This window comes from Haliotis rubra, unplaced genomic scaffold, assembly GCF_003918875.1.
Source record: "Haliotis rubra isolate DU_JTF1 unplaced genomic scaffold, ASM391887v1 Scf85, whole genome shotgun sequence".
Taxonomy (NCBI): domain Eukaryota; kingdom Metazoa; phylum Mollusca; class Gastropoda; order Lepetellida; family Haliotidae; genus Haliotis; species Haliotis rubra.
The window spans coordinates 1,053,560-1,067,256 of NW_025767579.1; the positions used below are offsets into that span (position 1 = coordinate 1,053,560).

General features: G+C 37.6%; 1 protein-coding gene across 7 annotated transcripts in view; it reads right to left on the reverse strand.

The window, feature by feature from the left end:
- Positions 1–13,697, reverse strand: part of LOC124262711 (serine/arginine repetitive matrix protein 2-like) — a 116,068-nt gene that overhangs the window by 48,149 nt on the left and 54,222 nt on the right. For 6 of the 7 annotated variants that reach the window (XM_046697238.1, XM_046697240.1, XM_046697239.1 and 3 more), the window contains exon 3: positions 13,486–13,521. The exons of the other annotated variant lie outside the window; for it this stretch is intronic. In XM_046697238.1, coding sequence (XP_046553194.1) covers positions 13,486–13,521 — 36 coding nt within the window. The remainder of the gene's footprint in view (positions 1–13,485; positions 13,522–13,697) is intronic. 7 annotated transcript variants of the gene reach the window in all.

Consider the following 13,697-nt stretch of genomic DNA (forward strand, 5'->3'; position numbering starts at 1 on the left):
AGATAAGGCACATCTGAAGTTGACTGAAGAACTTGTTTGGTCCCTACAAAGAAATTCCTCAAAAGAAATAACCTACACGCGTCATTAGGACAATAATATGGATCAGACCCCCCGATCAGGGAGTAGTATTTCAGACATATATCACACCATCCTGTAAATAACCAAGTTAGCAGGGTTGATAGCAGTTGCATGAATCCATGACAAAGGTATATGGAGACAAAGGTATTTGGAGACACCTAACAAGGTCACAAAAAGTCACCACCCTATCATAGTTCTTGTCAGCCCTAACAAGCAGGAGACACTCCAAACCAACACTCTGAATCCCTGTAATATGGATCATATCCAACACCTGTATAGCTGGCTACAGGAAGACAATCTGTAGCCTGGCTGCTACAGTGTACCATCAAACCCAAACTGCATCTACCCATGGTAACAGGATACATCACAGGAATGCAAGTTTCAGTAATAACCACACAGTGGCCTAATCACACTATGGCCGATATATTGCTCAGTACTGGATAAAACCTGATCGACTCAGGCAATAATACCATGATGAAACAAAACTATCCTCCATCACCCCACTGTGAAGTAGCCATTTCCAGCATCATACCCACAGTGACATCCTACTGTCAGCAATATTATGATACCCTTACTACTTGATCTCCCAGGACATCTAATTACTATCACAAAGTGCAATGCAATACATTTGGTAAATTAGTTGTGGAGAGTTTCTTATTGATTATGTGTACAATGGGGAACAAGAGTATTTATTAATAGCGTCACATATGCCTTCCTGCCCTCTTCACGGAACCCCGCTGCATCAATAGGATGGTATTGATTCATTGTCTGGACTCAGCCACAGAATTCATTCTTCAGGATAAAGTTGTGAAAAAAATGTTATGAGGTATTTCTCTGCATTTCAATATACCAACACTGCTGTTTTGGACCCACTTGGAACGGACATCCTAGTAACTGAAATACTATCACTGGTATATTCCAGTCCTTTGTTTTGAAATAGTTTTCTTCCTGTAAGACTATATATAGATATCCACAGCTAAACAATGAAGACTGACTATAGACACATCCTCTTACATGCTACACCATAAAGGCTGTCACTGCTCAACAAGGGCCTGGGTGGCAGCAGTGGTCATTGTAAAGAGTGAGTATGGCTGTATGGCTGTTTGAGCAATATTCCAGTGATTACACAGCTGGCAACACCATAAATGTGCTCCATACATTGAACTACCACATGGGAAATCAAACCAGGGTTTTGATGATCAAGCACTTCAACACTGGTGGAATACCCCAGTGCCCCAGAAGTAGCAATAAATATTAGTCTCATTAGACTGGCGTGAAACCTTTGGTGCTAAACACAGGTATACCAAATTGGTAATATCCAGCCAGCTGGAGTCAGTGTCCACAGTGTTAAAGGTATCCCAAGACAAGTAGAAGGTCTGGCTTTTTAAGGGTACTACAGGGACAATCCTAGAAATAATCACCTATGACCAACATTTCCCCTTGTCCACAAGCAATTAAGTTGTTTTCTTAATAAGTTGAGATATATACAATGGAAACTGTCTTGCTTATTGTTATTATGTAAATAATGATGTACTTAATGTTACTAGATTACATAGATGTATCCTCGCATGTCCTATATCAAGCACTAATTATTCCAATTAAATGTATAAAAATATGTGTATATTATGGGATAACAAAAGCATCATGACCTGAAACTAAATACTGATTCCATGAATATTTATGTATTTCTATTCATTGTCTACTTTAGGAGGAATAGTTGTGAGTAGAATTATCGATCATTTCAGAGAGGTTCACCATGATCAACTGTTCATTTCATAGGCATGTGAAAAATAAAACTCTGCTGTTATAAAATTTCCAGGCTTTTAATAATGTGTGTTCAGACGGTAATTGTATATACTGAAAGAGATGAGACCTGAAAATTTGACTGTTGTAAATGGTGATACAGTTTGTGGCTAAAATATATTATTTACTTTCAAGAATGATATTTTATGAAGTTTGCATTCTTGATTCCCCCTTACAACTACTTCCAATTATTCCTGAAACATTTAATTTTCTACAGATTACAAACACCAGCTTACACTACAGTTTCCCCAGGAGCAAGACAAACATGGTGCCAGCCATGAATGCCTTACTGAAGTGCACACAAGACTGATAAACAAACTTCTTATCTTTTGATAAAGGTTACAGCTAAAGCTGGGTAGTGAGCATGATAGAATGGTGAAGGTATAGGTTTAGTTCTGACAGAAGGTAGGTAAAAACCTTCCACACACATATAGTGCAAGTAGGTGATGATTCATGACCCACTTCAAGATTAGGCTCAGATTTACGATCAGTTCACCAGGAAATGTGAGCACAGGGCAGACAGGACCATGTATGAGTTGTATACATGTTGTGAGCCAGTGGATATGGGATGTCTGTGTAGGAACATGGACACACTGATACCACCATCTTGTGCAGCTGTATCAGCCCCAGCCATTGATTGATAACAGTAGAATTACAACACCACGGCCAAAGGTTAGACTAAACAAACCACAACCAACTGTATCAAAGTCACAACGCTGACACTATCTCCACATCAAGCCCTGCAATCAGACACTCTTCAAAGAGCTAGAATTAAGAAATTCACTCATACAGAAAGGTTCAAAAGAGTAGAAAATTTACTGAAGCTTTGGAGAAAAATGTCTGCAGCTTAGGAAGCTCTTTCGATCAATGAAACCTACACTTCAGACAAAACTGTTTACCTTACATATCATAACTTTATCTCAGATTGTTGCAATGTTGGCAGTGTCCCACATAAGCTTAGCTCTAAACCTACCTGTCAAACTGACATATACCAACAGAATAGGTCTATGTGGCAGATAGCCAAATGTTTCGGTTGGTAGTCCACAAAGGCCAGACATCAAAGACTGATTACCGGTATGTGTCCTCAAACCGTGGCATTTAACAAACTGCAAACCTACAAGAAGTAATTTGCTAAGACAGCAGAACAGTTACCTGCACCTACAGCCTGCTGTTGTGGTCTGGTGGTGACAGTATGTAGAGCGGATACCACTTGTTTCAACTAAATGTCACATCTGGCCCCAACACAACAGTTATATGTGGATTCTATCTCACAACATCCTGTGAGAACAGGCAATGACTATAGATCAAGTAATTCGCCAATCCATAATTTCATGTGAAACAGCTCATGTGTTGAGTGAAATGGCAACCATTTCAAAAATCACTTTATCCGTACTGCCAACAACAGTAAGCCAAGACTTTGAAGTTTCAAATCAAGAGCAGCACTGGATATCTTCAGTATTATCAAGAAACCTCTATCATTTCACTTTAATCATCTTCATAAGACCATGCCACCAGGCAGCACAGCAAAGACCGATCAGTCTGGTAGACTGGACTGTCATAAGCAAATTCTTTGCCATGTCACCTCAATGTTCAAAGTTTGTTTCTGTAGTATTTGAATACAATGAACCCCTTTCAACTTTACAGCTTTGAAATTCACACTAGTTCACTATGCCAAGACTAAATTGTAATGAGGACAAGTAACAGCCCAGCGATGGTAATCCTAGTTCACTAGAGCACTTGAGGCCTATAATTCTGAACTGAACCCTATATTTCTAAAAGAATAAAATCGACAGAAATTCTTAAAGGTCACATGCAACGTAAAACACAACTTTGCAGATTCTGATACCTTTCGGTATGGACTTACCGAAACAAAGCGTCAAAAATGCAAATTCAACTTATAAAGTTGAAAAATAACGCGATGAAAAAAAACGCGCGAAATCGGAGTTCAAACGTTTCTCTAATTTTCCCCAGACTTTTCTGGGGAATACGGGTTTCAACAGCTGGGCTGCGCTCATAGCACGTGCGCAGTGAAATAGGTTCGCGCAACTTGGAAGCGGGCTGTCTGGTGAATACTCGGTGAAGGCTTTGGTGTGAGCTATTTTCATAATGTTTTGTTGATATCTCACAGGCGCGAGCTTTTTATATGTTATGACAGTAAATAAATATCTCTATATATACACACACAATGAGCCGTGAAGACGGCATCTGCTAATGAACCAGCCGTTACACTTGAGTGCACACCCACCCGCTCTGACTGGGTTCGGTATCCCGGCTGCTTCGTTTCTTGGGAAGTAAACCCAAGTACAAATTATTGCACTTTTGATTTGCGATTATACGCTTATAATTTTGTTTATTTGTTTTTTCATAATCAGCAATGCATATTATATGTCATGAAGAAGTGATAATTGTGTTTTAATTATGTTTGATTTTTTGGTTGCATGTGACCTTTAACAGTACATGTTTGCCATCATCAGGAGTGGCTACAAACTCTAATAACAAGTGAATTAAGTTTAATCCCATCGACCAGTCTTGACAAAAACAAATCAGCATTTGGGTTCTGACAAGCCACAGGACTGTTGATGATCATTGAATTACAAGAATGATACAATGCAATCATTTCAAATATTGAATGGTCACTCATTAAGAATACATCATAAACACTACATGCTGACAAAAACATTCAGCACATGAGAAAAAATAACTTAACAAAAAAAGGTAACTGATGAAATATGTACATACCAGCGTGCAGAAGGTTTCTGCCCAGACAGAGAGTAAAGAACGCATGTACAACAAATCCCTTGTCAAAATGTCAGCTGTCCCTGACTTCTGTCGCCTGGCTGTATGTGCATCAGGTAGACACACCACTGTGTGCCATCTTACACCTACCCACTACCTTATCTCCAGCCACACTCGGTCAACTGGCTGTTGTCAAACATCTTCATCAGATACCAACATGTTACACCTGCTCACTCATGAAAATGCTGGCTTTTTACAATAGTCATGAATTATTCCAACTTTCTTGCCGTTATAACAGTGTTACAGAAGTATGAGGTAATCCTCCACCTGTCAGACAGTAGCAACAGCTCAGGGAAGACATTTCTTTGAAAATTCCGACATTCCTTGGCATTAACTGCTATTTCTTATTTGACAAAATGATTCAGACATAACACAAAGTAGTACTGTTGGATTTGACATACAGTACCTTGATGCAGAGATCAACATATCTTGTAATATCTCTAATGACAATCTTTGTAGTTCGTTAATTATTTCTATTTAACATCAGTTCAACAACACATTTTCATTCATACCTACCGGTAACAGAAACTGATACTGGCCTCAAATACTGACTCATGACCTGACTAGACTAACAACTAGTCTCTGAAATGCTCATAGTAAAAAAAAAAAATATAATCAAAAGGAGCCCTGAGACTTTCTTCATTTCCTGAAGTTGTTGGAAATCTAGACTTGCCACATTTTCTAGACTTGCGTGGGCTTTCTTGGATATATTTTCTTCAGGGTCTGTATGACAGACGAGACCTGACTTTGATACTCCGACATTCTTAAGATGCTGCGGGGGTTCTGTGTCGGCAAAGGTACTCACTCACTCAGCAACCTATGCTTGTCTTATGAGTGAGGTGCTTTAAAGGATGGTGTGGTCAGGTTTCAAGACTTGTTGATTGTGTGTTATTGTACCCAAGGATGTGTGACGGTTGACCATAACATCAATGACTGGATTGTTTGGTACAGACTTGATTATTGACAGCCATCATACATCTAGAATACTGTAGAGTGTGGCATTGCAACAACTAACATACTGTTACATTAGATAGCTTCAAGGCAGGCATAGCAATAGCAACTTCTTTTGAACATAAATACCTGACTTTTTTCTTTTTTAAATATGAAGAGAACAACATTCAATACATGTATTCATTTAACTACTGTATGGTACAAAATCACCTATATTTACTCAGTGAGTGAGTGAGTGAGTGAGTGAGTGAGTTTGGTTTTACGCCGCTTTTAGCAATATTCCAGCAATATCATGGCGGGGGACACCAATAATGAGCTTCACACATTGTACCCATGTGGGGAATCAACCCAGGTGTTTGGTGTGACAAGCGAACGCTTTAACCACAAGGCCACCCCACTGCCCCTACTCAACCCACATGAATCAATATTTTCAAAACATATTCTACAACCACCAAACATTAAAAGTTATAATATTTCAACACAACTTGTAATTTTAAAATGATCCATTTCAGCTTCCACAAACAACTACTTCCCAATGAGACTTTCATAGTTTCACTAAATCTCCCTGATGTTTATAAACAGACTTTGGACATGAAACACTGCGCTAGCCTCTCAGGGCTATCTTAGGTACAGGAGCAGCAGACACCTCACCTGGGTAAATACCCATGCTGGGCTAAACCTACAAGTAAACAAGCCTAATGCCACCAACACGTATGTCCCAAACACGAGAACCTCCAATTCACCAAAGAATGTCCACACATCTTGTTTTTTCTCACAAGAACATGACATGCATGCCTTTGAAACAGGGGTCTTTAAATGAAGGCAACTGTTTGAAATTCATTAAAACTTCATTCTAAACTGATGCTGTCTGTATTGCCTGGAGCCTTGGTTTGCCGACAGTATTAGCACCAAGAGAACAAATAAAGAGAATATCTCCTGCTTACTGGTGCGTGCTTGCCCCTCAGGTGGGAATATAGCAGGAATTTGTATGTCACTCACATATACGTAATATATCATCACTCCCAGATATATGATATATCTTACAAGCCTCAGAGGACAAAAAGCCAGCATCTCTGGAACATCTGTGCTTCAAAACATAAATTGTAAGACAAGAGTTTTTTGTGTGACATGTGTTAAAAACATGTGAGGAAGGTCTGGGAGTCTTCACAACTATACTTCAGTTTTCTGTGTTATGAGCAGATGGAATAACCTTTGGATAACCTCACAAACCATATATTCTCATGTGCAGTAGTTTGTCATACAGATCCTGATCTAAATATATCTAAAATCTTCCAAATCTCCCAAGTTTCATCTCTTCGGTTTGAAATGGAAGTGGTTGAATGATGGCTGATATATCAGCATGCATGCATGCACATATGTATGGTACTTGCATGCTAGTCTGCACTAGTGCAGACTAGTGTGGGGTTAATTTCGCTGCCCAAAGGAGTGACCATGCCATGGTTCTAACATGAATACAACATACCAGCGCCAAGAAAAACAGTGCCTATTTAACTCTTGAATGAAAACACCAGGCAGACTAAGAACAGAACATTTGCTATATTTTGGTATGACGCAGGAAAGGATCAATACCTAACCTTCTCACTGGGCAGACACTCACTCTATCCTCTACATATTACTACTCATAATTTCAAAGCATGTCAAACCTACTGCCGTTAAATAACTGGGCATGATAATGAACCTGTATTTCAATTCTTTACCCAACCCTATTTAGCAAAGTAAAAAAGAATAGGCACAATTATCTCTCAGATGCCAAAGTGCCGAACTAACAATTTGTCAATTAGGAGAAATATGACTACGAAACACATACATGTAAAGAATCAAAATTTATATTCAATTTACATAAAACATCCAATAAAAAAAGTTAATATCCAAATACTTTGACAAGCATTTTAAACTCTTGATGCACATTTTGTAACAGAGGGCTCAACCTTCAATCTGAAGACAAACAGAAATGCAAATAGCCACCGCAGACATGAGAGGTTACAGTCAAATTCCATGACTTCTTTAAAGTTAAGGAATGTTAAAACACAAGTTTGTTCAAGAAACTTCAGTTTTACCTGAGTCTGAGAAGCTCCTGTCAACTTCAAGTCAGTCTTTATCCCGTTGTTATCTTCTAAACACAGGAATGGTATATATCCAGGATAGCACACACTGGGATACATATAGTTCTACTTCAACACACATAATGGGGCTCTCTACTGGGAGGCAACTCAACTAGGGTGATATTGTGTCGTATTACCCACATTTCTTTGAGAGTAGACAATAAGTCTTCATAAGACTACTGATTCAAAAGCAGTAGTACTGAATGTATGTTGCTAGATTTCTATTCAATTTTGTTAATATGTTTTCGTAATTGTTTTCTGGTTTTGAAGTAGGCGTACCTCTCCTGTAGTGTCAGCTGGCAATATATAATGACACTGATTTGTGAAATTTGGAATAAACGTCTATACACGACTAATCAATACCCTCATTACAAACGCATTCAGTCATGAACAGGTACTCATGAAATATCAATCAGGCAAAAGAACTCAATGTTCATGATTCAGCATGAAATTTTACAAAATTTTATCAACATTAATAACATAATGATCATGACTACTGTCAATGTTTGTCCATATACCCAACAGTTTTGGATCCGTTGAAAACCTCATTTGATGGTGAATAGTGTCTGTACAATTTATGGGCTATAGTTCTGACACCAACCTCTGGCTTTATTTTACATATTGTTTGTTATTCAACATGTATGTATTCCAGCTATATGATGACGGTGGTACAATGATACATTATCATTCAAGTCATTTGGATACATATAGTTCAATCAGATCTATCAGGTCACTTTTTTGACAAGCATAGGTACTGGTACCTGGGCACCGATTCAAACCCAGAATCCCCATGGGGTCATATAAACATAACTCTGAAACTCTAACCTGAGACAAGAAATAAAATGAATCAGGAAAGATCATACAGTGACATTTTCTTGTGGACTACCAGTTCTACTATAGGGAAGCACATCAGGTGAAAATAAAGATAATTTCTAATACAGCTTTGATTAAACACTATAAAAAGTGTACCATCCAAGAATAGACGTCACCCATTGTACCCTGCTTCAAGAACAGATCCCTCCATCTCTGGCATGACCAGCAAACACAAACTCAGCTACACAACTAACATTCTCAATATTCCCTACATGTATTGAGCCCCTAAAATTCAACATGATCTACTATATCCCTCTGTGTGTCGTGATATCAGTTACACCTAAAAGGCTTACCGTATTACTGTATGTACATATTCATCTCATAAAATTGCTGAACATAGTACTGACGTCTTGTGCAATCAATGGTTGTCCCTAGCCAAGTTGGTTTATTCTGGCATACTCACTCTGTACAACATACCCTATGCCTTTACAGTAATCAAGGGAGATAACTCTAAATAAAATAAAATCACACTTGAGGAGCAGATAGTTCACTACAATGACCACCTCATTCATCTCCTGTAAATGAAAATTACTCAAAATAAACATAAAATATCTGATGTCACATAAGAGATATTTTTAAAATTGTTGAAATTTATTGTTGTGTAAGTACTTCTGTTTGTTAATTCTGAGGATATCTACACAAAATGTGTGAACTATCTGCTCCTCAAGTGTGATTTGGTTTTATTTAGAGTTATCCCCTTGATTACTGTAAAGGCATAGGGTATGCTTGACTGTCTGAGATGTGGTGTGATGTTACAGTGTCTATAAGGATGGTTATACCTGCTAGTATACACAAGAGACATGGTGCTGATTAGAGATCTGTTACAATTCGATCTGTGTCTTCTATACTTGCAAAAGTGCGATAGGATAACTGTAGGCAAAAACTTCCTGCAAGCTTCCAACACTATGTTGGCTTCAAGAGTAACCGTGTGCCTCTTTCAAGACATTTGTCTGTGCCATTATTCTTCATATTCATGACTGCACTGACATTCATTTTGAGGTTTATACTAACCCAGAAATGTTTGTTTCAAGGTATAATTAGTCAGTTATTCCCTTATCTTGAGTGGCCATTTTTCAGAATCTGATTCAACAGTAGTATAAACTAATCACTGGGATATGTCATGACTTTCATCAAATATATTTAAAGTGAATAACAGAAAAACAATGATCTTGAATCTTCTATTCCTGGTATTTCCCCACAGACTGTATATTGAGGTACTTGTACAAGAGCATGTCATTCAATAACAGTGTTACTTATCAGAGGTTAGAAGTTTGTTGCTTAATGCTGCACTCAGCCATATTCCAGCCATATGACAGTGAGCTGGAAATATCTGGATAAGAGACTGATATCATGAATAACGACCCAAGGTGCTATGACACGTATCAACCAAGTCATTGAGTCTGACCCCCAGATCAAACATTATAACACTGCAGAAACAACAGTTTCCAATAAAACCTGACAGTAATATCTATATACCCCTTTTCTTACACCCTTATTAGATATCTTGCAGTCATGCTTCCTCACATCACAGTCTTTGGTAAGTTGTCACACTCGGTATGTTTTTTTCCCCATGAAGTAGCATTGAACATTGATTCAATGAACAAGTTTCATGATGCAGTGTTTGACAATGCAGTCTTAAATCTTGTCGACAATACAACAAAATCAAGAACATAAAAGTCATACTGCCATAAAGAGACAACCATATCGAGAAAGACTATAGTGTCCAAATCTCACCTTTTGTACAGACATCATTTAACATGTATGCTGAATAAAGCAGCACTAATGCAACCAGGTGTGATATGTGATTCATAAGTGTAATTGAAAATGTTATGTTTTTCATACTTTCCCATATAGACTTCAAATTTATAGAGCATTTCTATTGGACCATGTCATTGCCTGTGCCCTGTGTACCTGCCCAAACAGGTCTAATGGTAAAAGTTTGAACAGACTAATATGGGCATATTCTCATAAAAAAATAGTAAGAGTTGGTCGTACCAGACAGAAGAAATCACTTCTTCCTTGCGTCTAAAGACGCACACTGCAATTAACTTTAAAGCTTTATAAGTCATGGTTGTTAGATACAATTACTAATGTGAACATGAAATGAACTAGCCAAAGTAAATCACTCAGCAGGGAATGTAAGTTCTGACTCACACATTTCTGTACAAAAAGGAAGTCAGCAAAGAAAGCTTGGTCAAGTAAATGTTGCTAGTTGCTCATCAAAATGTCACTAGCCACAGGATACAAGGCTAAAAATCTCTCTTTCTATTGCCACTTAGTTTCCCAATAAGAGACCCATGTCCACAAGGTTGATAGATATTAGGTGTAGCTTGCAAGCTTAAGTACCTGCAGCAAATCAAAAACATACTTCACACAGAATGGAGTCAATGACAATGTCAGTGAAAACTAGTGAGCTGTGACATTTTATGCATTTGTCAGCAAAATTACAGGCAGTCAGTATGCACAAACACTGGGATGCCGATCATGTGCATATATGTTGAATAGGTTGGAGTTTCTACCTAGTATCTACCTCATACCCCAGTGTACACTTGGTGTCAGTTTTCCCGACTGTTCCCTACTCAGTAGTCTGTCACACAGTCCCTGAACCATCTGTATTTCTCTCCTGCCCAGCCTTCAGTAATGCACAAACACTAAATAAGGCAAGTTTAGATATTCCTCAGGTTCTGTATCAGCCATTTCACTTGGGTCATTTAAATAACTATGTGTTTTTATCAAAATGATGTATTTTTAGTCTACCTACTGAACATAAGTGCACCACCACATACACATCTTATCAGCCCATCCACTGCACTTCACATATGCCTGACATGCTATGGTGCAATATTCAGCCCCTCCCTGCAGCCTACACCTGTGCAGCACTACTCTAAGTAATCATCAGTTGCACTCTATGATGGGTTGAGAAGGTCAACAGGTGACCAGCTTTACTGCAGTATAAATGTATAACACACCTTTATTTTACAACTTTCAAGCATGTGCCCACACAAATTCATTCCCAATGCACCTTCAGTCGTGTGACATGAAAAGTAAATGGAAAATTTCATATTCGCCATTACACAGAGAATTATTTCTTTAAAAGTTACAATATTATATTTAAATTTCAAAATTTATCATTATTTCTGCATGATAATAATCCAACATTCCCTTGAAAATAGATATTTAAAAAACTGCTTCACTCCCAACAGGTAAACAATTCAACACAAATTTTGCAAAAGAACATCAACAACAAACAAAAAACATAATGCAAAGAACCTGTGATAAAAGCATCTGCGCGTAACGTAATTAGTTATAACACATATCCGCTCACTCTCTTCCAAATGGGGGCTGATGCGTGCAGAAAAGCATTCCTGGTCATTTGAACATCAAGCACACATAATGAGGAACACATTAGTCGCTGGGTATGTTTGATGACTTTCAATTACCATCAAACACACGGACAAATTTCAGCCTAATGCCTAGTCTTCATGTTTCTGAGGAAGACAGACATTGAGTCTTCTTATGTACTTGCTTATGAACATTGCAGTGACATTTTACACTAATATTAAGTACCTGTAATGGAAATAATTAACAAAGTTTTAAAAATAATTATCTTCTTCAAATTAACAGATGAAACCAGAGAATTGTTTTTCTTTGTCGCGTAGGTAATTAGACATCAGATTTAATCAGTTAATTAAGAAAAAAAGTAGGAATTATTTAGAAATAAATTAAGTAATTAATTAGAAAATGAAATATATAAATTTTAATTTGAAATATTTCTTATAGATAAGTTACTTTAATAATAAAATTATTCTCCCTCTTTTTCACTGCGAGAAGAAATATAATTTGGCTGTGGTGGCATTGAAAGCAGGTTACCTAGTAAAGGGAGGTAACACCTGCAGACAAAGTGTTGTGGAAACAGAGGAATGACTGTTTTACTCATGTCCCCTGTATTTCTGATTGTATTTTGTTTTACAGGGTAGGTGCAAGAAGTAGTGAACAGGGAAGTGATGTATCTTAATCTACATTAAATTTTGCAAATGCTGCTGTTTACTGATTCAGTCACGATAGTCATCAATCTTGTCACAAAGACAAATCTTGTTCCATTTGATTAATAGCTATTCAACATGAGAGCTGAATTGAGTTGAGTTGAGTTGGGCTATACGTCACATTGGCATTATGAAACCTCATCGCAAGAGACACATTCAACATGAGATGACAATGTTTATGTGCTACCACATTTATATACACTAGCTGTTGATGATTAGAAATGTTTGTACAAAGATACTGTACCAACATGCATGCTCATATATGTCGTGTTATATGTTTATAAGGCCATGTTTTTAATATATTTACAGTTGCACAGGGATGAGGACTGAAACTATTACTTGGTTCAAAATTTGGAGAAAATGTGTCTTTAAAACTACATTCAAAGCAAAAATGTCAAACAAAGCATTCAAGGCTGTTCTTCTTTATTGGCCTTATTATTATCAGTTAGATACAAATCAGCCAAAATAGCCAAATTAGTTTTACCTATAACAACACGAATTGGGAAATATTGAATTCCAATTTTGGAATTTACAGACAGTTACTATAGACTTGGGGCCAGATATGAGTCTCTGGGTTCTAGATAAATCCCTGTGGCAACATCTAGAGCTATGGAAAAATGGGAAACCCCAGTCATGTCCCTTCCATCAGGTTATATTGTCACTGCATTAAGTGGTAAAATACACCATCACCTGTGGACTGTTGATACAGAAAAGCATGTTTGATTCCCATGAAAAACTCATACCATTCAAGAATACAATTTATTTCAAACAACAAAATCAAAAAGCAACTGCCACCAGATGAACAGAACAAGACTTGCCTGGTGTGTCTTCCATCGGAGACGGCCTTTCCTTTCCTTCAATAAAACAGAATATTATGAACCTCAGATCATCTTGACTACCATGCTTGACTGTGGTTGTACCACTTTCCTCTACTAGTTGAACATGGCTCCCAGCATCATTTTCAGTAGAATTTAGCATTATGACTTGGGCTATTTATGGCAAAGCTTACAAAACTGTACAAAACTCAGGC